Consider the following 26,417-nt stretch of genomic DNA (forward strand, 5'->3'; position numbering starts at 1 on the left):
TTTGAAAAATACTGTTACTTAGTAGGTGCGCAAATTTATGTAAAATCATATAAATAAAATATTTACATATTTTCTTGGGATGTTTTCTGTTAGTTCGAATATTTGTGGAAAGTCAAAGGTTATAAATATAACCAAAGCAAATTATAATGAGTATTTACCTTTAAAATGTGAATCGCTCTCAATCTTTGGGTCAGTGGACTCGATGCCTTTGTAATGTTCATATTCAAAAAAGGAAAAAGCAGACAGGCACTGTGACATTAATGCACTGTTTCATTAGAAAACACTTTCAGCGCTACAGCCTTTCCTCTATGATAACACAAGCATGTGCTTAAATTAATTTGAACTGTAAAACAAGTGATTTATCCCAGTTAACAGTCAGGACATAAAAGTTAAACATACAGTATGTTTGCACCGTGAATGAGGCCTACAGAAAATGTTTGTGTGGGTTGGGTTTCATCTTAAGGAAGTGTTATAATTTGAAGGCATCTTGCTGAACCATTAACAGCCTGGTTGCATTGATAGATTATGCTTCTGAAGCAACCCTTTGAGGAGAAAGCACTTTTAGCTATGTGGTCTGACCCTGGGGTCAATGCTGTTAGATTTGAGCTTTAATTCTGATCTAAAGGAAACCACATCAACACTGACACATTGCTATGCCATGAAATGCTGGGTCAAAGTACACCCCTTGTTACATTTAGACAAAATGACGAACGCTTGACTTCCTGCATTTGTTGAAAGATTAAATTATTTAATAGATATTTTTTGATTTCAAACAATGAAAGGTTAAGAATATGTATTCCCATCTCTCTCTCTGTTTTTTTAAAGAGTTGTCAGTCACAGACATGCCACTCTACAAACTGCTCTACAAGCTGTACAGGAACATTTACTCAAGAACAAGTTTGGGAAGCTTTTTCCCCCTCAATACAGGTTTGGCAAACTTAATTTCTAAGCCAAGTGTTCCCAATACCTTAAATTGGAAATAAGATACTTTTATTATGATTTTCTTCAATAAACCCCTGTGCTACTGACACTTAACTGTGGAAAATGTGAGTGCCTCATGCACAATAAATAAAAAACAAAGTCTCTGCATAACAGGCAACTGATGCTCAGCTTCAGATCACAAATATTTGCAAACCATAACAATGAGTGGTAAAGAAAGGGTGTGAAGATGTTTGCTTGTGTGGCAGAGAAGACATGCTTACTGTAAGCAAACAAACCAGATTAGCTCATCTCCAGTCATAGTCCATCAGTTTATGAAAAAGCTGGCCTGTAAAACAACAAATCTTCACAAAAAAACAGATGATGTACATTTTGGGATATTCAAGTATACTGTAATGATTCTCTCAAAGCCTTAAATAATCCCAAATAGAGATGTATCTGTCTTGAGAGAGTAATTAACTCATATAACTTCATCCATGATGGAAATTTTGATGAAAAATAAAATATGTCCTTACTTAGTTTTTTTTGTCTGATTTTATTACAAATATTTCAAAAACTAAATCAAGATACATTTACTTGAGAATGAAAATGACTTCAGATATTAAGTCATAAATGTGGTGTCAATGGGGTAAGAAAAATAATTCCCTTTAAATTATGTTTATTTTTCTTACCCCACTGACATATTTTTTCTTGTTTTAAGTATAAACATACTTTCCCCCCCCAGAAAACAAGACTTAATATCTTGAGAAGTATAATGACAAGATATGGAGTTGTTTTCTGAAAAAAATAAAATAAATAATAATAATAATAATTACAAAACAGGGTATCAATGGGTTAAGAAAAAATTACCTGTCCCTTTGACTTCAAAGTTATTTTTCTTACTCCACTGACAAATATATTTCTTTTTTAATCATAAACTTACTTAATTTTGATACATTATATTAGAAAACAAAACTTATGTCATTGGTTATGTCATCACTTGCATAATAAATGCATCTTTTTTTGTAATGGAAAACAAGACAAAAATACAGAGTAAGAAAATAATTCCTTTCAGTGTACTGAACAGTTTCAGTGTTATTTCACTCTTCTTTGCCCTCTGTTAAGAAGTCACTCTTTGCTTCCATTGATTAAGATTGATCCACTGTCCACTTGTTATTCCCTCTGGTGTCTTCCATAGCCGTCTCAAGCCAGTCGTTCTCCTGGTCTGACTCAGACTCGCTCATCTCTGTGTCGGCGGCCAGCAGGCGTGAATAGTTTATCCGGCGCTGCCGAGGAATCTTCCATTTGAGTACGGCAAGAGTGCTGCTCCACAAAGCCAGAGTGACCGCCATGCCTTGGAAAAGCACCTGGACCCCAAACTTTTGCACCACAAACCCAGCCGCTAGACTGCCAAACGCCGCTCCCAACTCCAGAGAAAGCACCTCAAACAGCCTTAAAATGGTCTTTTCGGTGCCGGGAGTGGCGATGTCTTCGCTTTGCGATGTTATGGACCACCAGAGGGCGCCGGTGCTGAAGCCCGCCAGCAGTTGAGCGGGTATTACAGCCCATGGGCCCCACAGGAAGGAATAATAAAGACACTGCAGGGCTAAACTAACAACGGCGAGTACTAGCAACCAACCGTGGTACTTTAGAAACCGGGAGAGATGGCTAGCAATTGGAGCAAAGCCAGTTTGGCATAAGTGAGCCAAGGCTAAAGAGATGCCCATGTGGATTTCGGTTGCACCGCAGTCCTGCATGTGCCATAAGAGGAAATCCGACACAGCTGAGCTCACCATGCCCATCAAAACGACAGTGGTGGCACAAAGTATCGCTTGCGAGTTCCCATGCACCAATTGTAGTGCCTTAAAGCCTCCACTAGTGGGCCGCTCACGCTTGCGGAGGTAGATAGGTAGCAGTGCAGCTGTAGGGATGGTTAGGATCATAAATACAGTGTAGGAGTAAAACTCCAATGTAGTTCCTGTAAGACAAAACAGGCTGGTTACAAGAACTCCAACCATACAGTTGCCAAAAGCGGCTCCAAGTGGCTTCCAGACCTTCACACCATTATAGCGATCGGTGGCGTCTATGAAATCCAAGTATTCGTAGAGTCCATCATCCGCCGTCCACTCCAACGGGGCGGCCATTAACTCCCACAAACCCATCACAATGAGAACCAGAAAGAACATCTGATGCTGGGCATCCATAACTTTTAGGCTCCCAAGGAACTCACTGTGAGGATCTTCTTCCTGTTCAGGCTTCTTCATAGATCTCAGGCCTCGTGCTGACCAGTTGGAGCTTACAAGTGTGGTAACTTCAACAGGGTGTTCGGTACTTACAGATATTTGGTTTATTGAGTAAACCGTAGCGTTTGATTGCGATGGGACCGTCGTCCTCTCTAGAATGGCAGTGGGATCAGCATCAGGTTGACTAGCGTTACACCATCCACTTTCAGCTTGGATTCCTGTGGACGGGAAGAGCAGAAGAGTCAAAACCACCAATGCCGAGCTGAGCAGAGAGCCCACTATGACCGCCCGCCGCTTGTCGTACTGTCTGGCGAGGACGCTGGATAACGGGCGCCACACCACAGCGAGCAGGTGCTTGGACGCCATGATGATACCAATCATGGTGGCGCTGAGACCCAGGTGTCGGAAGTAGAGGGTCAGGAAGGGAAGGAGGCAACCGGAGCCACAGGAATGGAGGAAGTGAAAGACGCCCGCCAGCCGCAAGGCTCCCTTCACATTCCACTGCTTGCTCTTCTGCATTGCTCCCTTCTTCATCATGTTTGTCGACTTCAGTTAGCACTCTGTGTGGATTAAAAATAAAATAAAATTAAGTGAAAAAATATATGCAACTTTACAGGTCAATTAAAGGGGTGCTATTATGCTTTTTCAACTTTAGTTAGTGTTGAACTTTAGTTAGTGTTTAGTTAGTTTAGTGTAATTTTGCTGTTTGAGCATAAAAAAAGATCTGCAAAGTTACAAAGCTCAAAGTCCACTTCAAAAAGAGATATTTTATTTAACAGAAATCCCTTTTCAAAAACTACAACGAACGACTCGTTTGGACTACAACGCATATTTTCCGGGATTTGTGATATCACAAATATCGTCGAATGGGACGAGACCTGGTTGAGCTGCACTAGAGAAGGAAACGAGTGTTATCACTATGTCAGAGACACGCTAGCTTTCCCAAGACAGACAAATTTAGAGTGGTTACAATCATCCGGGTTTAAATCGAACTCAAATAGATTTGATTTTGATGCAATATTTACCCTGAAGCTCGCAGGCGGCTATGGTAAGGGGCATGACATTTCCCGACCAGGCGCCGAGTGCTTCCAATCACATCACGCACTGGCCCAGCTAACCAATCACAGCACACACTGGCCCAGCTAACCAATCACAGCACATTTCGTATTTCAGAAGGCGGGCCTTCATTTGATACAGGAGCTATTCGAGCCGTTCATGCCAGACTGGGGAGAGAGGTGTTGTAATAATGTAAAATGTGAAAAATAATGTGTTTTTCGAACAACCTTGTATGAGAGCCTGTTCTAGTACACCCCCAAAACAAAATCAAGACTTTGTAAAAGAGCATAATAGGACCCCTTTAAGAACCGTATATAATGGTAAAGTGGTTGTATCAGTTTGTCAAAAAACAAACAAAAAAACGGCATTATTATGGTAGTACCATGGTACTTTTTGTGGAATGTTTAGAATTTTTGTTCCTTTGTTACAGATATTATTTACCTTCAATTAAATATTAAATAAATACAATAAATATAAATAGCCTACATAAATATATATTACCCATTTATGTCATTTTTTTATATCTATATCTATCTATCTATCTATCTATCTACACACACACATTTAAATGCTATTATAGCAGTACTATAGTAATACCATAGTACTCTTTGGTAGAAATTATATTTCATTTTACATTGTCTATTTCTAATGGGTAACACTATTTTACACCAAAGAAAACAATGCACTATTGTATTTAAATGGTACTTCAAGGTGTTTCATACCCATGACATTATCATTGTACTTTATAACATAACAAACAACATGGGTCAATTGGCTCCATATGGAGCAAAACTATCAAGTAACCTGCATTTAAATCATATGCACACAACACATCCCCTCACCATGATTTCCTAAAATAGGACACTTCTAGAAAACGAAACATCGTATGAGAGGAACGTAAATTAAAAGTGTATGTTAAAAAATACGGAAGAGAGCGTGCAGTCAGTGTATCGCAATTTCACAAAATGAAACCAGAAAGACCTCTTAGAGTTTAAGCAGATGTTTTCCATAAAAGCCTCTTGTAATCTTGCAAATCGTATGAGCTGGCTTAAAGAAGAAGAAAAAAGACAGACTTTTTAACATCTGCAAGAGTAGCCTTCACGACAAACTCTCCGTACAGGTAACATCATCATCGTGCACCTGTTGTGACACGTCGCGAGATTGCCGTTTACCTGAGATCTAACGTAGCCTATCCGTGAACTCATGGTTTGCTTGACAGAATATTGTCGATTAAAGTTTTCTTTGGCTCTTCATGTCCACACCGTATCCAGGTAAGGTGTAACAAGTTTTCTTTCTCTTTGCCAAACAACCAATGGCCGACCTCAGCGTATCGAGCAAACACTAGTTTACTACGCTACCTGTTGGTGAGAAGATGAACTTACAGTATAAAATTAGCAGTCACATGAGCCTTTACGCTGCAACTTTAATTGCCCAGCGGTTCACCTCTCTCTCCCAAACTGTACTTGGATTTTGAACTCGGCTGATGGGAGTATCCCGGGTCCAAGCATGGAGAAACTTCAACGCTGTGGGCAAAAGATTACATGTATGATTCCTCTGGAACATGTGTTACACACAAAAGGTCATGTTGGCCATTAATAAAAGCAAAAAAAGAAGGTCAATACTGTTGATATTTTATGTATAGAAAGGCATTATAATCTGAATGCTCACCTCTGGACATTCTTAAATGTTTTACGTGGGTCTTTATCCAAACAGACTGTGAATGTCCGCGCCTCTAGAACTCTGATATTGGCACTAACAGCTCTGAATGAATGCTAGAGAGAAAACAGGATTGTTACCTCAGTATTTCATTCAAGATTACTAAATGTAACATCTAGAACAGAAAAAAATCACTCTGTTATAAGTTTAACATGTTCACTTACTGTGCTGGGCCTTGTGGGATTCATATCTTGGAAACTTATGCTGACACTGTGTAGACCTGTAGACCAAAGCGCCACATTACAAGGAAACCTGTGTCTTTATTTCTTTGCTGTTTTCGTTGCAAAGGGAACATTTCAAATTTTCCTTTACTAATAGTACTAAAATGACTAAAAAATGAAACAAAATAAAAAATAAATAATCATCTTAAAAAAAGAATAAAAACTTTAACTAAAATGAAAATAAAAACAGAAAATATTAAAATAAAATATAAAATATTATTTAAAATGATAAATACTACAAAATTATATTAATGAAACTAAAATAAAATCATGTTAACACTAATAGCAATGCAGTCATTATAGCAATGACAAAGAATGTTTTAGTATTTTAAGTATGTGATATACTTCTGACTCTGCATGAAGGCAAGACGCTGATCAACATGCCACTTGTCGCCAAAGACATTCCCATCTCCTTTTCTCTATCACTTATTGAGGCCTAAAAGAAATGTAAACACCAAAACTTTTATGACAGATTCTGTATTGTAAGAACACTATGCATACAGTAGAAACTTTATCCAATTATTCTGCATATTATTTTTTGCACATTAAGCAAGTATTTAATTTAAATGTTTTTATTCAAAAGTAAACACTTTCTCCCGGGTCCAAGCATGGAGAAACTTCAACGCTGTGGGCAAAAGATTACATGTATGATTCCTCTGGAACATGTGTTACACACAAAAGGTCATGTTGGCCATTAATAAAAGCAAAAAAAGAAGGTCAATACTGTTGATATTTTATGTATAGAAAGGCATTATAATCTGAATGCTCACCTCTGGACATTCTTAAATGTTTTACGTGGATCTTTATCCAAACAGACTGTGAATGTCCGCGCCTCTAGAACTCTGATATTGGCACTAACAGCTCTGAATGAATGCTAGAGAGAAAACAGGATTGTTACCTCAGTATTTCATTCAAGATGACTAAATGTAACATCTGGAACAGAAAAAAATCACTGTTATAAGTTTAACATGTTCACTTACTGTGCTGGGCCTTGTGGGATTCATATCTTGGAAACTTATGCTGACACTGTGTAGACCTGTAGACCAAAGCGCCACATTACAAGTGAGGAAACCTGTGTCTTTATTTCTTTGCTGTTTTCGTTGCCGAGGGAACATTTCAAATTTTCCTTTACTAATAGTACTAAAATGACTAAAAATGAAACAAAATAAAAAATAAAAAATCATCTTAAAAAAAGAATAAAAACTTTAACTAAAATGAAAATAAAAACAGAAAATATAAAAATAAAATATAAAATATGATTTAAAATGATAAATACTACAAAATTATATTAATGAAACTAAAATAAAATCATGTTAACACTAATAGCAACGCTGTCATTATAGCAATGACAAAGAATGTTTTAGTATTTTAAGTATGTGATATACTTCTGACTCTGCATGAAGGCAAGACGCTGATCAACATGCCACTTGTCGCCAAAGACATTCCCATCTCCTTTTCTCTATCACTTATTGAGGCCTAAAAGAAATGTAAACACCAAAACTTTTATGACAGATTCTGTATTGTAAGAACACTATGCATACAGTAGAAACTTTATGCAATTATTCTGCATATTATTTTTTGCACATTAAGCAAGTATTTAATTTAAATGTTTTTATTCAAAAGTAAACACTTTATTTTGAAAGATTGTATTACTTTTATTCACATGTGACACTGAAGACGAGTAATGATGCTGAAAATTCAGCTTTGCATCACAGGAATAAACTTCACCAAACTTTTAAATAGTAGTGTATATTAAAAACATAATACCAGACTTTCACCTTTTGACATGGAAATCAATCCACCCTCTCTTCAATCATGAAAAACTTTTGGTAAGCTAAAAGGACATAGTATCATAACAAAATTAACAATTCGTCTAACTCTCGCATGCTCTTTAAAACATTTTCCTCCCTCATTTGTCCTCCTCCTCTCCCTCCTTCATCAACTCTAACAGCTAAAGACTTTGTCACGTTCTTCTTTAATAAAATTAAAACCATCAGTGCACAATTTTCCACACCACAATCTGTCATGCACATCTTACCAGCAAACATACACTTGTTCACATCCTTCTTTTAACTCTCTGAGGCAGAAGTCTCCAAACTCATCCTTTCTAATCATCCTACTACTTGTCCACTTGATCCTATTCCATCTCATCTCCTTCAAGCTATTTCTCCTGCAGTTGTACCTGCACTCACTCACATCATTAACACATCCCTTCACACTGGTGTTTTTCCCTCAGCATTTAAACAGGCTCATATAACCCCACTACTTAAGAAACCACCCTTAACCCATCTCTTTTTTAGAACTATAGACTGGTTTCCCTTCTTCCTTTCATTGCAAAAACACTTGAACGAGTTGTGTTCAACCAAGTCTCTGCCTTTCTCACACAGAACAACCTCCCTGACAGCAACCAGTCTGGTTTCAGAAGTGGACATTCAACTGAGACTGCCTTGCTCTCAGTTGTTGAAGCCCATAGACTGTCAAGAGCAGATTCCAAATCTTCAGTACTTATCTTGTTGGATCTGTCTACTGCTTTTGACACAGTTAACCACCAGATCCTCCTGTCAACCCCATTGGCAAAGGGCATCTCAGGAATAGCACTCCAGTGGTTTGAGTCTTACTTCTCAGATAGGTCCTTCAAGGTGTCTTGGAGAGGTGAGGTATCCAAGTCGCAACAGCTAACTACTGGGGTGCCTCAGGGCTCAGTTCTTGGACCACTTCTCTTCTCTGTCTACATGGCATCACTAGGTTCTGTCATTCAGAAACATGGCTTTTCATATCACTGCTATGCTGATGACACTCAACTCTACCTCTCATTCCATCCTGATGATCTAAAGATAGCTGCTCGCATCTCAGCTTGTCTAACAGACATTTCTTGCTGGATGAAGGACCATCACCTTCAACTCAACCTTTCCAAGACAGAACTGCTTGCGGTTCCATCAAACCCATCGTTTCATCATAATTTCACCATCCAGTTAGGCACATCAACCATAACTCCTTCAAAAAGATCCAGAAACCTTGGAGTTATGATTGATGATCAGCTGACTTTCTCAGACCACATTGCTAAAACTGCTCGGTCCTGCAGATTTGCTTTATTCAACATCAAGAAGATCAGGCCCTTTCTTTCGGAACATGCTTCACAACTCATTGTTCAAGCTCTTGTTCTGTCCAGGCTGGACTATTGCAATGCTCTCTTGGTAGGTCTTTCAGCCAGTTCTATCAAACCTTTACAATGAATCCAGCAGCAAGATACATTTTTAATGAGTCAAAAATAATGCACATCACATCTCTGTTCATCAATTTGCACTGGCTACCAATAGCTGCTCGCATAAAATTCAAGGCGTTAATGTTTGCCTACAAAACCACCACTGGCTCTGCACCCCTTTACCTAAATTCATTACTTCAGACTTATGTGCCCTCTAGAAGTTTGCGTTCTGCAAGTGAACGTTGCTTTATTGTGCCATCCCAAAGAGGCACAAAATCACTTTCACAGACTTTTAAAATAAATGTTCCCTCCTGGTGGAATGACCTGCCCAACTCAGTCCGAGCAGCTGAGTCCTTAGCCATCTTCAAGAATCGCCTAAAAACACATCTCTTCCATCTTTATTTGACCCTCTAACTCTAGCACTCTCTATTCTAATTCTATTCTTTAAAAAAACTTGCCCCCTTTAGACTTACACTCTTTTCGTTACTAACTGCTTTTTAAAAAAAAAGCATAAAATGCCTCTAACACTAGCTTGCCCTATTCTTTTTCTATTATATCTGTTTTCATTTGATTTATTATATAATTAAAAAAAGCCTTGCTATGTGTACTGTGTTAAGCTAACTGAGACTTGTTATAGCACTTGCTTATCATGGCTCTTTTGTTGACTTTAATTGCTTCCATCGTCCTCATTTGTAAGTCACTTTGGATAAAAGCGTCTGCTAAATGACTAAATTAAAATAATCATCGCACAATTCAATCCAACCTTGACAGAGTAGATGGGAAGGTGCACCGGACGCTGGCTGACACGTGTGTAGTATGAGATGATATCTAGCAGGAAGGTGTTGGGGTCTGAAGATTCACTCTGAGTTGATTTCTACAATGACATCAATTAAGAGGAAGGTTTAAAAACTCCCTGAATCGCTAAATATACATATATATTTATATCAAGTAGAGAAGCATGTTCTCAGTTTGATTTGGCAAATAATAACTGTAGACAGACATACATACAAAGGTAAACATAGCAAAAAATAAATAAATTGCAAAACACCAATTTTTACGGCATTTTTCAAACACCAAGAAATAATTTCAAAAAACAGTTAGCCTACATGATCTTAATTTCACTGAAATAATTACACGAATGTACCCTTATTAAAGTAACAGTAGAGTCAAAAACATTCAGCGCAACTACTAACGTTGAACTGCTGAGCGAATTACACGTTTGAGTCTGTTCTTTTTGGAAAATCAACACATACAGTGCAGCTGACCGCCAAAGAAATGTTTCTTACGAGCTAGTTAGTTAAAGGCACAATCTAAAAAAGATTTTTTTATTAAAATATCCAAAAACCACTAGAACAGTTTTGTATATTTTGCTGACTTGTGTACTTACATTATCCCAAATGTTTCGAAGAATGTTTAAATCCAGAGAAATAAGCAATTTTAACTAGTACTATAGTGTCATTGTGTCGCCAGCCAATGACGTCATACACCCTCGATTTCCGGTTTTGTTTTGTAGAAAACATGGAAACACCAAAGACGCTTTAATATGCTATGCATTTTATTAGACAGGTGACGACCGCACAGAGTAGCATTATAACAGAACGTTCAAATGTATCTAGTATGATAAAACAGCGCTGCTTACTTCCGCTGCTTTCTGGAAGGAGCGGAAGCGGTGGACTGTGGCATAATAAAAACTCCGCTGCTTTCGAGCCGTGTGTCGCGCTCGTTCAGCGGCCTCGTTTTGCTTCGACGGCTTGCCGCCTCACTCTGCTTCATTCTACGACGTTAATACATTTTTAATACATTAGCTCATCCATGAACATGATTTCTGCCCGAGTCCCATCGGATTGCTTCGGCTGTGGGGATGAAGATGACAACTCCCATGATTCCACACTCAGTCACAGCGTTATCAAACTACGCCTTTGTTTCTTTGTTTGTTTTGAATATGTGCCCTCTAGTGGCAAAAAATTACATGTTGTGCCTTTAATCAAAAACATACAGCATCCCTAGTGTCCGTTTCTCAAACAAATCGGTTCTTTTTAGTGAATCCAAAAAATACAATGCAACCAGTTCGACTGTCGAATGAATGACTCTTATGAACCTTAATTTAATTTTTTTAATAGTGAATCAAACACATTCAGCACACCCAGCGTACTCCGACTCTCGAACGAATGACTTTAATGAGACGGTTCTTCGTAGTGAATCAAACACATACTGTGCAGTGTCCGCAGTGTAGTCTGACTCCCGAACAAATAATTTTTATGAGCCGATTCCTTTTAGTGATTCAAAAATATACACCATCTCCAATGTAGTTTGACTCCTGAACGAATGACCCTTATGATCCGGTTCTTTTAGAACCGAACACATTTACAAATATCTGTATCAATCAGTGTTGTTTCTGACTAGTTGTTCATATAACAAAGTGATGTTAAATATACATATTATGCACTTTGTCAGTATAAAAAAAATAAAAGAATGAAAAATTCTATCACATTTTCAGTCTGTTTAGTATTGTTACTTAATATATAGCCTAGTTAAGGCAAACAAAAAATACTGTCATTTTGAAAATCCATGCAAGATGTAAACATAACTTTTGCAATGATTATTCTACACGTATTTATGTAATATATGTAATATAATATAATACAATAATATATGTAATATAATATTTATCCCATAAAAGCATTTAAAAGACTGATGGAACAGCTAAGGATCCGGAATTTGAGATGAGCGGGAAGGTGTTGGGGTCCGAAGATTCCCTTTGACTTCACTGCTACAATGACATCAATTAAGAGGAAGGTTAAAAAAACTCCCCAAATCTCTAAATATATAGGCCTATATATATTTATATCAAGCAACCAAGCAGAGAAGCATGTTCTCAGTTCACACTCCACACATTATAGAAATGATAAAGATACACAAAGTCTTCTGTGCTGTTGTAACAGGACTCAGAATAAATCATTTAAATATTTTTCCACTTTCATTCTCATTAATCTTTGTCAATGTAAATGTAATTTCATTTAATCTATGCAAGATGTAAACATACATGTTGCAATGATTATTTAACATTTTTACTGAAAAAAAAACTGATTTAATAATGGAATTTCATTTCTTTTTTCCACATATTTTTCCCATTAAAATATTGTTAATGGGACTGCAAAGGATCCCGGAGTAGATAAAAGAAGAAATGAGAAAAAAAATTCCCATTTATATTGTGGACTCTTCAAAAGTGTAATAAGTACCATCTGGGCCAGTTTTAGTATCATGGCTCCCAAACCGTTGATATTACAGTCATACCACGGATCCACGCTTCCCAAATATCTTGCCAATGTCAGCATGTCTTCAGGAACACCCTCCTGGAAAGCACATGCATTACAGTGAGCTGTCATTGCTGGTGTTTTTTAAATGAAAAAGCAAAATCTATTTTACCTGAACAGGAGAAAGCGTCTGGTCAGTCACTGGAATGTAATACATCTCCATATTCACTCTCTTTGTCAGCAGCAGATGTCGTGCCTCCCTTTTCCTGAGCACAAACATAGAAAGATGAAAACATCAGAAATTAGACTCAAACGTTTTTAAATGCAAAGGCAAAATGTGTAAAAGAATGGATGCAAACATCTTACCGTATAGTGTGGAGAGTCTTGGCGAGCCGTCCTAGTGTTCTGTCGTCACCCATTACAAGGATCCGGGCCGTGAGGTTCCTTTCCTCTTTAGTGAGGCTGTATCCTCCATTTCCCTTAATGGCCTCCATCATGAGCGTCATTCTGTTGCCAGCTTTGGGGCATCGCACACACGGCCTCCTGTTGAAGGACTGAGAGCTGCTCTGCTCCTCTGGGCCGCCCTGAGACTCCAGCATTATAGAGGAGAGCTCGCTGATGGGCATGTCTCCCTCTATGCCGCTGTCCGTGGACACGGTGGACACAACAGAAGTACGCTTCAGGTCATCCTCATCCAGACAAGCAGAGTTTCGGTCCGTAGGAACCATAAGTGCAAAGTTAACCAGCTCATTCCCTGTTTAAAAGAAAATGTAAAACGCACCGTGTTGGATTTGTTTTACATGAAAGCTTGTTTCCACCATGAGATAAAAATATAAAAAATAATTTCACAAGCAATTTTGAAAAAGAAAAAAAAGTCAAAATTATAAGATATAAACTCACAATACAGAGAAAAAAAGGCAGAACTCTCACTATTTTGTCCTATTTCTCTGCATGTCGAGTTTACATCTCGCAATTCAGTTTTTTTGTTTCCACCACAAATACAAAATAAAAATTGCCACTTTTTTAATCTCACAATTCAGACTCTTCTTATGAAAATTGCAATTTTTTTAATATCTCACAATTGTAAGTTAACGTCTCACAACTCTGACTTTTTTCTCTGAATTCTACATTTACATCTTACAATTCTTTTTTTCCACCAGAGAATTAAAAATTAACAGGTAATCAACACCTTTTATCTCATAATTCAGGCATTTTTTCGAAATTGCGAGTTAACATCTCACAATTTTGACTTTTATTTCTCTAAATTATGATTTTCTATCTGCTAATTCTGACTTTTTTCTCTGAATTTACATATTGTAATTCTCTTTTTCTCTCTTTTTTTTCAACATGGAATAAAAAAATTTATTGTGACTTTTTATCTAACAATTCTGATTTTTTTTCTCTCGTAATTGTGAGTTTATATCTTTTTTTTTTACATCTCACAATTGTGAGCTCTACACTGTAAAACATTAGTGTAATTGTAACTGTAAAATATTATAAAAATGCTACGGGAAAAAACTGTTAATAGGTTAACAGTACGTTTCCACAGTATACTATATACAGGGAAAAACTGTAAATTTTTAAAAAAGTTTTTAGAAGTAAAAAAGAACAAATCAATGTATAATTTAAAGTCAAAAATGTTTTAACTGATATTCCCAGAATTCCCTGCGTGACACTCCACATTTGAAAGTATTTTGTTTAAATAATCATGTTTCTTAATAGTTTATGTTATCAGTTATGTTCATTTGGGGTTTATGTTACATCTTCGGTTGTTTAATGACTGTTTATTGCATTATTTTAGTGTCATGTGTGTCACCATGTAGGTGTTTTGTGTTTCGGTGAATGGCACTTTCTGTATACTATATACTTCAGCTTGTGGGAAAGCTACTTGTTATGAACTTTGATTTTTCATGAGGCTTCATCTTTTACCATCTGCGTTATTATGGTGGTTGTCAGTATATGTTAAAAGTACAAAATAGATTTAAGTAGCAGTATGCGTTGTTGAATTTACTGGTTTAGATTCAAATCTTCTTGTGTATACCGTAAAATTTACAGTTTGTTCTGTTTTTCTGTATTTTTTACAAAATTATTATGGCAACAACAGCTGCCAAAATTATTTTGTAAAAACGACCTAATTTTTTACAGAGTAAACCTGCAGTTTATATCTCAGAACGTCAAGAAAAAAGTCTGAATTGTGAGATAAAAAGGTCACAATTACCCTTTTATTTTTTTTCTGTCGCAGAAAGAAGCTTTCTTAGTTTTAAGGGTACAAGCATTTGTTGAAATAACAGCAGTTGAGCTCACATATCTCATCCTCTTTGGTCCAGACATGGAAGCTGACCTCAGGACTGGGCAGCTGAGTTTCTGCTTGCGAGGCTGGACATGACGGATCTAAAAAGACCAAACGTGTGAAATAACTACATGTTTGAGCTTGTTTGGAATAAATAGTGTCTTACTGGAAAGTGTTGAGGACATTTCTACCTTTGGCAGCAGTCAGGATGTCTTGGTAGAACTCTTGCAATCTTGTTTTGTACTGATTATCATCAGAAGGTCCATCTTCTGTTCTCTGCTCTAGGATGGTGACTAGATCCTGGAAGTGGAGTGCCAGCTCTTCACCTAAATGCTGAAATAAACAAAATATGCACAGTTATATAGGGTACAGGATTTTACAGCAAAGACTTTATGGACATCTTAAATGATTAACAGGATCAAACTTGATTATATTTATTAGGGGTTGAATGACTTCTGATTTTTTAAAGTCGACTTTTATCATCAGTCGTCAGATTTCTGCTCGTTCTAAATCAGATACAGATAAAGTAGCACAGTAAAGATTACATTCATATGAATGCATTAGTGAGAGTGATTGCGTGTGTGAATTAATTCTACCTGGCAGTGTCTCTCTACTAGTAGTGAAGCTGTGGGATTTAGTTAAGAAATATATGCTTGAACTTTTCAGTTTCTAAGCTATTTTATTGAGAAATCACAGAACAGTGTTGACAATACATTTCCGCGCTGAATGATTCTGTGCACGCGTGTGCGTGATGTAGGAGCTACTGTCTGTAATGTGTGTGCATTACAGTGCAGCAACGCATTAGATTAGAACAGCGATTACGTGCATCGTACCGTTCAATTTTGAGCATCCAGTAATATAATCACACATGTCTTGTGAAGCGCTTTCAGAGCATGCATTTATTTGTCATTTTAACTGTTTGGAAATGGAGCGAAAAAATGTGGAAGTCCTTCAAAGATTTCTTATCCTGTTGCGCCCTCTATAGGACCAGCGACTAGTCGACGTCAAGCTTAAAGCGTCATGGCAGAGCATTGAAGTCGACTAGTCGGTGCAACCCCTAATATTTATCAAGCTTCACCACATGTGATATTGTGCTACAGGTTTTTTTGCTACTGAAATTCGCTCTTATAGTTTCTCCAAACACATACGTTTGCAATATCTTCCATAAGATTATACATATATATATACATATATACAAAAATGTAATTGTTTTTTTAAGTATATTAACCCATGTAAAACTTAATCTATACAGTTTTTTTTTCACAGAAAATTTTATTTCAGTTTTATTTTATTGAGTAAAACGCATTAAATTGATCAAAACTGACAGTAAAGACTTTTACATTATTACAAAAAAAAATTATGTTTCAAATGAACGCTGCTAATTTTAACGGTTACACTTTACTTGAAGGGGTGTGCATAAGACTGACATGACACCTTCATAATCATGACATGACACATGTCATGAATATGAAGGGTTTTTATGCATGTTTATGACAACTGTCATTAAGTGTCATTCGCTCAGTTATGTAATTTTTAATGCACAGATGACATTGTTTGAGATGTCTTTGTTATGGGCTATGGTTAGGGGTAAGGGTAGGGGTAGGGTTACATGTCAGTCTTATGCACACCCCTTCAAGTAAAGTGTTACCTTTTTAACTTTCTGTTCATCAAGAAATGTCATGGTTTCCACACAAAAAATATTAAGCCGCACAAATGTTTTCAACATTGATAATTATAAGAAATGTTTCTTGAGCAGCAAATCAGCATATTAGAAAGATTTCTGATTAGATGTGACACTGAAGACTGGAGGAATGATGCTGAAAATTCATATAGTCTTTATAAATGTAGCCTTGTTGAGTAAAAGGCACTTCTTAAAAAAAAATTATACCAACTCCAGAGTTTTCAATGGTAGTGTATATAATAAAAAAAAATAATAATAATTTAATCCTATGGGATGGGTATTATATATAAATGGGTGGGATGGGATAAATATGAGATGGGTAAAATATATAACAGATGTTTTTAAACACCACAAACCTCTAGAGACTGTGAGAGCTGGTCAACCTGGCACTTCTTTCCTAATCCAGCTCGCATTGTGTGCAGTAAAACTCTGCGTTTGTAGATCATTGAGTCTCTACCAGGGTCTGCACACTCCACATCAGCCTTGAGCGCACTCACCAGAGACAGAGGAAACACAACAGGATCTACAAACACAAACACCCTGATGAGAGAAAGATGGAGAGAGTTGCACACAGTGATGAGTGGTGAGTTATGCATTTATGAATAAAACAATGAACTGTGGATTGGGCACAGACATGTAAAGTTCTTTCTTGTAAAAAGGCATAGTAATAAGAAAAATCGTAAATGAGTCACTATGGTTTGACTTACTGAGCAATGTGGGCAGAATTTAAATATGTAGGTGAAATTAGTTATTAAGAATAGTATATCGCTAACAAAAATAATAAAAATAAAGAAGAGAAATAATATCTGATTCAGAAACAAGCAACCGTTTGTTCAAAAATTAAAGCAAGGTGGAGAGGCTGCAAAACAGAACCATTCGAAAAGTGCGGGGTCGATAAGATTTTTGTATGTTTTTAAGTCTCTTATGCTCACCAAGGCTGCATTTATTTGATAAAAAATTAACAGTAGAAATAGTAATACTGTGAATTTATTCCTGTGATGGCAAAGCTGAATTTTCAGCATCATTACTCAGGTCTCCAGTCTTCACTGTCGCATGATCTTCAGAAATTATTCTGATATGCTGATTTGCTGCTCAAGAAACATTTCAGATTTTTTTTCAATCAATGTTGAAAACAGTTGTGCTGATTATTATTTTTATGAAAGCTACAATATAAATTATTACAAATAATATAAGCATAAATTCATTCATTTGAAATATTTTTTTTAACAATGTGAAAAAGTCTTTATTGTCACTTTTGATCGATTTAATGCATCCTTATTAAAATAAGCATCGATTTATTAATAATTATTCTTACTGTCTCCAAACCTTTGAACAGTAGTATGTAAAATGATGAGAATCTGAATAACCTGGTATTACACTTACTTCTCATGGAGTGGATAAAGATCATTGCATAGATTGTGTTCGGCACTGACTCTCCTCTGATACAGTATTCCTAAAATAGATTAAAAACAGCACCTGAAAAATGTTTCAATGTTATGAATATGCTAGTATCGAAAACAGAATATATAAAGGGGTCCTATTATGCTCTTTTACAAAGTCTTGATTTTGTTTTGGGGGAGTACTAGAACAGGCTCTCATACGAGGTTGTTCGAAAAACACATTATTTTTCACATATTTTAAGTGAAAGTGACGTGAGATGTGGCCAAGTATGGTGACCCATACTCAGAATTAGTGCTCTGCATTTATCCCATCCAAAGTGAACACACGCACACCGTGAACACACACGCCATTTTTGCTGCGGCGCCCAGGGAGCAGTTGGGTGTTCGGTGCCTTGCTCAAGGGCACCTCAGTCGTGGTATTGAAGGTGGAAGAGAGCGCTGTACATTTACTCCCCCACCTACAATCCCTACCGGTACAAGACTCCTTTGGGTTACGAGTCCGACTCTCTAACCATTAGGCCACGACTTCCCATTATTACAACACCTCCGACATAGTGATAACACTCGTTGCCTTCTCTAGTGCAGCTCAACCAGGTCTCGTCCCATTCGTCGATATTTGTGATATCACAAATCCCGGAAAGTATGCGTTGTAGTCCAAACGAGTCGTTCGTTGTAGTTTTTGAAAAGTGATTTCTGTTAAATAAAATATCTCCTTTTGAAGTGGACTTTGAGCTTTGTAACTTTGCAGATCTTTTTTATGCTCAAACAGCAACATTACAGACTAACTAAAGTTGAAAAAGTGAAAAAGCATAATAGGACCCCTTTAAGTCGTATCTGTGGTACATCTTCGCAATGTCTTAAATTTGATCTAGATAAACTGTATCCAAACATGCTGTCTCCTCGCATGAATGGTGGTTAGTAAGAAATACTCATGTAAACAAAATCAGGTTAAATGAGTGCATCTTACTGAAAATGAAACTCCAAAAATCCAGTTTAACAATTTTCTTGATACATGGAAAGCGTCCCAGTTTAATTCTGGTTTAACCCCAGATTTACACCAAAAATGCTTTTATTGCTTTAATCTAACTGTATATATTACCTGGTGCATTTTGTTCCATTTTCATCTGTCTTGCATAGTTGAGAGCGATTGCACAGTAGGGTTCAGGTAACGTAACTAAACTTTTCAGGCAAAAATACATCCTTCGATATAGATCTTCTGGAATAAATACAGACTGAAATAAAGCAGAAAACCCGATGAGTAACACGCATCACACACAGCTGAAAAACAACCCAATCATGTTGATTTCCAGTTAAGACACAAGGAACTGTTCCTACAATAACACATCTGCCGGGAACTTGCTTACAGACGCATTCTGTATCACTGACTGGAAACAAAAACAAAACAAACAAAGCATTCGCAGACGCTGTGGAAAAAACAAAGCTAGAAATCTGACCTGTAGGACCGTGTAGACAAGTGTGTGAAGTAAAGGAATAATGCGAATCTTGGAATTGATTCTCTCCGCCTGGAATAAATCAAATCAAGGACAAAACAGCTTATTATTCACTGTAAAAATCTTTGGATGTTCTGCACAGATCTTTGATGTCTATAACTTGAAAGAATGACTGAGGAACAAACCTTTTCAAGCTCTTTTATGAGAACCCTCAAAAGAGGGACACTGATAGATGGATTTTTGTCCACCCTGTTATGCAGAGTCCATCTCAACATGCCTACACACACACACACACACACACACACACACACACACAAAGATGTTTTCTTAAATATATGTAACAATACAACATATAATCTTGAATTGTGTAGGCTACTTTTTGGTGCTTTTTCAGAGCTTGGCAGATGTGATTATGATGAACTATCATATCGAGCTCCAAGCATTCTTAAATGCTTAACATACAGGTTTGGAGCATTTTTGGTTGAACTGTTCCATTAATCACTTCATATACAAGGGAATAGCATATTTTCTTTCACCTCTATCCAGATATCAAACACATGATATCTCCAGGCTATATGACACATTTTAGAGATATAAAATGCATAGATTTGTATGACCTTTTAGTTTAGATTTTCATAGTAAAGCAGATACCTTTATTGCAGGCTGATCCAGCCTGAGGTTTACAGTCCAGTTCTCTGAGGATGGAATGGACATTGTGGTAGAGACTAGACTCCACGACTGAGGACACATCACAGACTGCAAAACAGTTCACACAGCTCCTTTAATTCTCATGTAACATGAACAATTCAGTTTGAAAACTTCAGTCCTAAATTTGCAGATTTAAGCTTTTAAGAAAAAGTATTAATATATACACTACTGTTCAAAGTTTTGGGTCAGATTTTTTAAGTCTCTTATCCCTATAGAGAAAAAAATATACTAAAATGTATTTGTAATATATTTATTTTGTGCTAAGTATTCTACAAAAACATTTACATTTTAATGTGCTTAATAAAAATACCCTGTAATTGTACTTTTGGTATACTAAACTGGTATACTTAAGTATACCAGTTTAGTATACCAAAAAATGCACTTTGATTGTGTACTTCCACACAATGAAAGTGCATTAAGCATAAATGAGTTTTAAGTTAAAACTCATTTATGCTTAATGCACTTTAATTGTGTGGAAGTAGTGCTGAAGTCCAACTAAAGATATACTGAAGTATATTTGATTGTGCTAAAGTGGAACTATTGCAAGAATACTTCAGGTACATTTTAAATATCTTGCATTTAAAGACTGATATTATTCAGAGATCATACAATCCTTATTAATAGTGATATTAAAACACATTTTAGGCATAATATTAAGAAATGTGCATTGTGCAATAAAGAAATACTCCAAGTAAAGTTTAATTATAATTTTATATCAGTAAGTCTTAAGTGATGTGTCAATAAATATGTTAACGGATTTGAAGTATACTTAAAATGAAATAAATTTTAAATAATAAATAAATTATGGCATGTGTTTTTTTTATTTTTTACTAGGGATGCTCACAAAGGGTTCATTTGCTTACAGACGCATTCTGTATCACTGACTGGAAACAAAAACAAAACAAACAAAGCATTCGCAGACGCTGTGGAAAAAACAAAGCTAGAAATCTGACCTGTAGGACCGTGTAGACAAGTGTGTGAAGTAAAGGAATAATGCGAATCTTGGAATTGATTCTCTCCGCCTGGAATAAATCAAATCAAGGACAAAACAGCTTATTATTCACTGTAAAAATCTTTGGATGTTCTGCACAGATCTTTGATGTCTATAACTTGAAAGAATGACTGAGGAACAAACCTTTTCAAGCTCTTTTATGAGAACCCTCAAAAGAGGGACACTGATAGATGGATTTTTGTCCACCCTGTTATGCAGAGTCCATCTCAACATGCCTACACACACACACACACACACACACACACACACACACAAAGATGTTTTCTTAAATATATGTAACAATACAACATATAATCTTGAATTGTGTAGGCTACTTTTTGGTGCTTTTTCAGAGCTTGGCAGATGTGATTATGATGAACTATCATATCGAGCTCCAAGCATTCTTAAATGCTTAACATACAGGTTTGGAGCATTTTTGGTTGAACTGTTCCATTAATCACTTCATATACAAGGGAATAGCATATTTTCTTTCACCTCTATCCAGATATCAAACACATGATATCTCCAGGCTATATGACACATTTTAGAGATATAAAATGCATAGATTTGTATGACCTTTTAGTTTAGATTTTCATAGTAAAGCAGATACCTTTATTGCAGGCTGATCCAGCCTGAGGTTTACAGTCCAGTTCTCTGAGGATGGAATGGACATTGTGGTAGAGACTAGACTCCACGACTGAGGACACATCACAGACTGCAAAACAGTTCACACAGCTCCTTTAATTCTCATGTAACATGAACAATTCAGTTTGAAAACTTCAGTCCTAAATTTGCAGATTTAAGCTTTTAAGAAAAAGTATTAATATATACACTACTGTTCAAAGTTTTGGGTCAGATTTTTTAAGTCTCTTATCCCTATAGAGAAAAAAATATACTAAAATGTATTTGTAATATATTTATTTTGTGCTAAGTATTCTACAAAAACATTTACATTTTAATGTGCTTAATAAAAATACCCTGTAATTGTACTTTTGGTATACTAAACTGGTATACTTAAGTATACCAGTTTAGTATACCAAAAAATGCACTTTGATTGTGTACTTCCACACAATGAAAGTGCATTAAGCATAAATGAGTTTTAAGTTAAAACTCATTTATGCTTAATGCACTTTAATTGTGTGGAAGTAGTGCTGAAGTCCAACTAAAGATATACTGAAGTATATTTGATTGTGCTAAAGTGGAACTATTGCAAGAATACTTCAGGTACATTTTAAATATCTTGCATTTAAAGACTGATATTATTCAGAGATCATACAATCCTTATTAATAGTGATATTAAAACACATTTTAGGCATAATATTAAGAAATGTGCATTGTGCAATAAAGAAATACTCCAAGTAAAGTTTAATTATAATTTTATATCAGTAAGTCTTAAGTGATGTGTCAATAAATATGTTAACGGATTTGAAGTATACTTAAAATGAAATAAATTTTAAATAATAAATAAATTATGGCATGTGTTTTTTTTATTTTTTACTAGGGATGCTCACAAAGGGTTCATTTATATGATCAAACATATAATAAATACAACATTAATGCAAACTATTATTGCCATTTTAAATAAGCATTTTCTATTTTAATATATTGTAAAGCGTAGGGTAATTATTCCTGTGATTCAAAGCTGAATTTTCAGTCTTCAGTGTCACATGATCCTTCAGAAATCACTCTAAAATGCTGTTTTGCTGCTCAAGAAACATTTCTTATGGTTTTTAATGTTGAAAACAGTTGTGCTGCTTAATACTGTTAATGAAAAACCATGATAAATTATTATTATTTTCATTTTATGATAATAAAAAATATAAATGTATATGAAAAAATCCTACTGACCCTTAACTTTTGAACAGTAATAAACTGTAGTCTACAGTAATATACTATAGTGTACTCCCATAGTGTACACTATTAAATAAATATTATACTATGGTGGGTGAATAAAACTACTAAAATGGAAGAAATCCAGACTATAAAATACAGCTGAAATAAATGTAAAGCTTAGACCATTTTAACATCAACATCAAACCCTCAGAAAGAAAGTTTCCGTGCAATAATAAAACTAAACGTAATGTATGAAACGGAACTCGGTAATCTATAACAGACTAGCAAGTGTCAGGAAAGAGTGTTTTTAGTACATGTTTCTTCCATGGTGGGGTTCACAGCTCAGATAATATCCACATGACATGGATGAGTCAGTTAGAAAGGTCCTTCATGTCTGCAAGCACAAAAAAGAGAGAACACGCTCTTGTGTAAGCACACAGACACATCAGCAATATCACAATGCACGATATACTTTTTCTGCATGTTATGCCCATTTCCTGCATTGAGATTACAGTGTGTCAAAATAGAGAGCACAACACGGATGCAGAAAAGACCCTACAGTTCTCGGCACAGGAAGCAGAATTCAAAGGGGTGAAAACCTCAGGGGTTTTCATGTTGACAGAAATGTTGTTATTTCTCATAAATCATGCGTTAGACATAGTTATATATCTACATTTAACAAATGAATGAGCTTCAAACATATTAAATCAGTAATTCTCAACTGACGATTCACAACCCAAAAACAGGCCGCAGATGGCGGGGCAAAAAAATTATTTTAAATGCAAATAATAAAATGCAATTAATCACATAATCTCGCACAGGATAGCAAAATAAATAAGCAACTCTAAAAAGGAAGAAGAAAATGCTTCCTATATCTTTTGTTGTCATGACAAAGGCTGTACGGTACTTTGCTTTTAATATACTATAGTGTTTGTTCTGTTATTTAAATCACACTTTCGTTGTTTATGCAATTGTTTAATTTAAGAATGGTGCATATTGTTGGGCCTGTGCGGTTTATCGTATACTATTACTAAACTTAATGTGTGATTTTAATTCCCTTTTATTTGTATTGCGCTTTTCACCATGCATATCTTTTCAAAGCAGCTTTACAGAAATATCTACATTACAATTAAGAGTGATCCATATACCCAAAACGTACAGTTCTAAGATTTTACAAATTATGCAGCTAGTTAATGTCACCTATTCATTTATAACTATTCATTTATTTTAAGGTTACTTCCCTATACTAAGCGTTTGGCCATTGCATTGGGTCGCCACTTGATGCTCAACTGAGAACAACTGCACTAAACAACCTTATTTTTATTTCATTTTGACAAAAGCTTCTGCTTTCTTCCCACCCAAAACAGTACATTTTAATAAATTATTCTTTGATTATTATTATACTACAGACAAAAATTACGTGCAAAACAGAAATGCACAGTCAATTCCTACCTTCTATGCATAAAACCGCTGTTACAAGGAACTGTGAAACTGTGGTAATCCCAGTCGGCTTCCCAGCAGAAGGTATTCGAATAATCTTCCTGTCAGATCATCTGTATGAGTGCCTACCTGTGCTAAAAGGAAGAAACAGGCACTTCACTGCCTTGACATTCAAATGCTGTCTTTCTCTCTCATACACAGACAGACTGAAGACTAGACTCGGTTGGTTTCCTGCAATACAAATGTGTAGCTAAGCAGCTATTTTTAGACTCTAATTTTTTTCACCTTTCACCAGCGTGCGGAGTAGAAAGGCCCACCTCGCTCAGAAACTCATGCTTGTCACAAACTGCAGTAAATCACTTCATAGTAAGTATCGTGTGAAATAAAAACCGGACATCACACCCTTATGGAGGCCAAAACTCGAGCTCCACCCATGCTTCATATTACATTTGATATGAAGAAAAGGGAACTGCCAGTGACAGATGTAATGACTGACTATATGATAACATACATGAACGATACAGATCGTTTACAGGGCCAACAACGCACACGACCCCTAATAAAGAGTTTTAGGAAAAATGAATGAATAAATGAATGAATAAAGAAATCTTCAATGCATTCAGACATTCATCAAAAAAGGATGTGGTCATTCTGGTTTCACTTCACTGACCAATTAAATACTTACAGAAACAGAATTAAGGGCAATGACGGGTAAAATAATTACCCACATGGGGATTTCAAACATCTGAACCTAACAGGCTTCAGTCACTTAATATTTAAAAATTTGATCTTTACTTATTAATGACAATAGATAAAACAACCCTAAAAAAAACAAACAAACAACAACAACCAAAAACAGATAAAACCAGCCTAAGCTGGTTGGCTGATTTGGGCTTGTTTCTGGTTTCTAAGCCTGGCCAAGCTGACTTTCAAGCCTGACGAGCTAAGACCAGACAGACCAGCTAAAGAAGTGGTCAAAACCCCTCTAAAACCAGCTATGACCAAACTGGACGACCAGCTAAAACCAGCTTGATGTACATGATGTCTATTTTTAAGGTATGTAAACTTGGTCCAATATTGATCAAAGGCTTTTTTTTAAATATACATTTTAAATACATTTCTGTATTCTAAACTCCTTTTTGAAATCATGTTTAATTCATACTTCACTCCTCTGAACGAGTGCTTCAAAAATGATTGTGAGCAAAGATTTTTTTTACTTTAATATATTATATTTAACATAAATATTGTGAATATATAATATATTATTATATCTTTTACATTTCACATGTTTAAATTAATATAACAGCATCCATTTTGAATGGCTATATTAAAATGGCCAACTAACAAATCTTTTAGATCCATTATGGTGACACAATGTAAAGCACCTTGACTGAGGCAAACAATTTGTAAATAATACATTTGCATCGCCATAATTTTACTAACAGATTAGAATACATTTGTTGGAGGCAGATTTGTATGCCATGAGATTGACTAAAGCACGCTCTGAACGTTCACAGAACACTTTAAATCAGCTTACCTTTGTTTGTCTGATGCAAATCCGCTTCACTTCATTCACACTTTACAGATGACAGAGGAGCGCAGCGCACATGAAGTCCCGCCCACTCGACCTGCGTCACATCGCGTTACTGGAGCACTTCCCATTACAATCAGCAAAGCCTGTGAACGACGTCTTTGAAATCGCTTGATCGAATGATTACATTTTGAGAAGCGATGTATGTTCCGAAAAGTAAGCATGGGAATAAATTAATGCATATTTTTTCTCCTTCTGTTTAGCAGACCAATAAAACCATATTTGCTTTCTAAGATTACAGACTCTGCAACCCTCATACCTCAGTCAGATGCACATAAAATGATTTTTTTTCTTTTTCTTTTTTTGTATGTCTGCATACAGCTCTTGTTGTATATGAGGAAACAGTTTACTTCCTATTCATATACCACAACACTGAGAACACCTCACACGTGGCTTTTATGCCATGACTGTCTTATTCTCAT

At 36.0% G+C, this 26,417-nt stretch overlaps 2 protein-coding genes across 3 annotated transcripts; both read right to left on the reverse strand.

Moving 5' to 3' along the window:
• Positions 1 to 1,870: 1,870 nt before the first annotated feature.
• On the reverse strand, positions 1,871 to 5,561 carry LOC107583315 (major facilitator superfamily domain-containing protein 6-like). Of its 2 annotated transcripts, none has more exons than XM_016269491.1 (2): positions 5,390 to 5,561; positions 1,871 to 3,721 (listed from the first exon to the last, which is right to left on the reverse strand). In XM_016269491.1, exon 2 carries the CDS (start codon positions 3,696 to 3,698, stop codon positions 2,067 to 2,069), a length of 1,632 nt encoding a protein of 543 aa, XP_016124977.1. In that variant the 5' UTR covers positions 3,699 to 3,721; positions 5,390 to 5,561; the 3' UTR covers positions 1,871 to 2,066. The 2 variants fall into 2 exon arrangements, with proteins under 2 accessions (XP_016124977.1, XP_016124978.1); XM_016269492.1 differs by lacking the exon at positions 5,390 to 5,561 and adding an exon at positions 5,060 to 5,121.
• Positions 5,562 to 5,640: 79 nt separating this feature from the next.
• LOC107583295 (phosphoinositide 3-kinase regulatory subunit 6-like) lies at positions 5,641 to 26,015 on the reverse strand. Its single transcript, XM_016269473.1, has 19 exons — positions 25,942 to 26,015; positions 24,417 to 24,538; positions 23,279 to 23,358; positions 21,742 to 21,846; positions 21,276 to 21,367; positions 21,094 to 21,162; positions 19,081 to 19,213; positions 17,965 to 18,034; positions 16,938 to 17,121; positions 15,092 to 15,233; positions 14,915 to 15,001; positions 12,977 to 13,364; positions 12,783 to 12,876; positions 12,596 to 12,709; positions 10,120 to 10,230; positions 7,540 to 7,630; positions 7,135 to 7,190; positions 6,925 to 7,028; positions 5,641 to 5,740 (listed from the first exon to the last, which is right to left on the reverse strand). Exons 3-19 carry the CDS (start codon positions 23,289 to 23,291, stop codon positions 5,641 to 5,643), a joined length of 1,953 nt encoding a protein of 650 aa, XP_016124959.1. The 5' UTR covers positions 23,292 to 23,358; positions 24,417 to 24,538; positions 25,942 to 26,015.
• Between the last annotated feature and the right edge of the window lie 402 nt (positions 26,016 to 26,417).

This window comes from Sinocyclocheilus grahami, unplaced genomic scaffold (genome assembly GCF_001515645.1).
Source record: "Sinocyclocheilus grahami isolate Dianchi unplaced genomic scaffold, SAMN03320097.WGS_v1.1 scaffold52.1, whole genome shotgun sequence".
Taxonomy (NCBI): domain Eukaryota; kingdom Metazoa; phylum Chordata; class Actinopteri; order Cypriniformes; family Cyprinidae; genus Sinocyclocheilus; species Sinocyclocheilus grahami.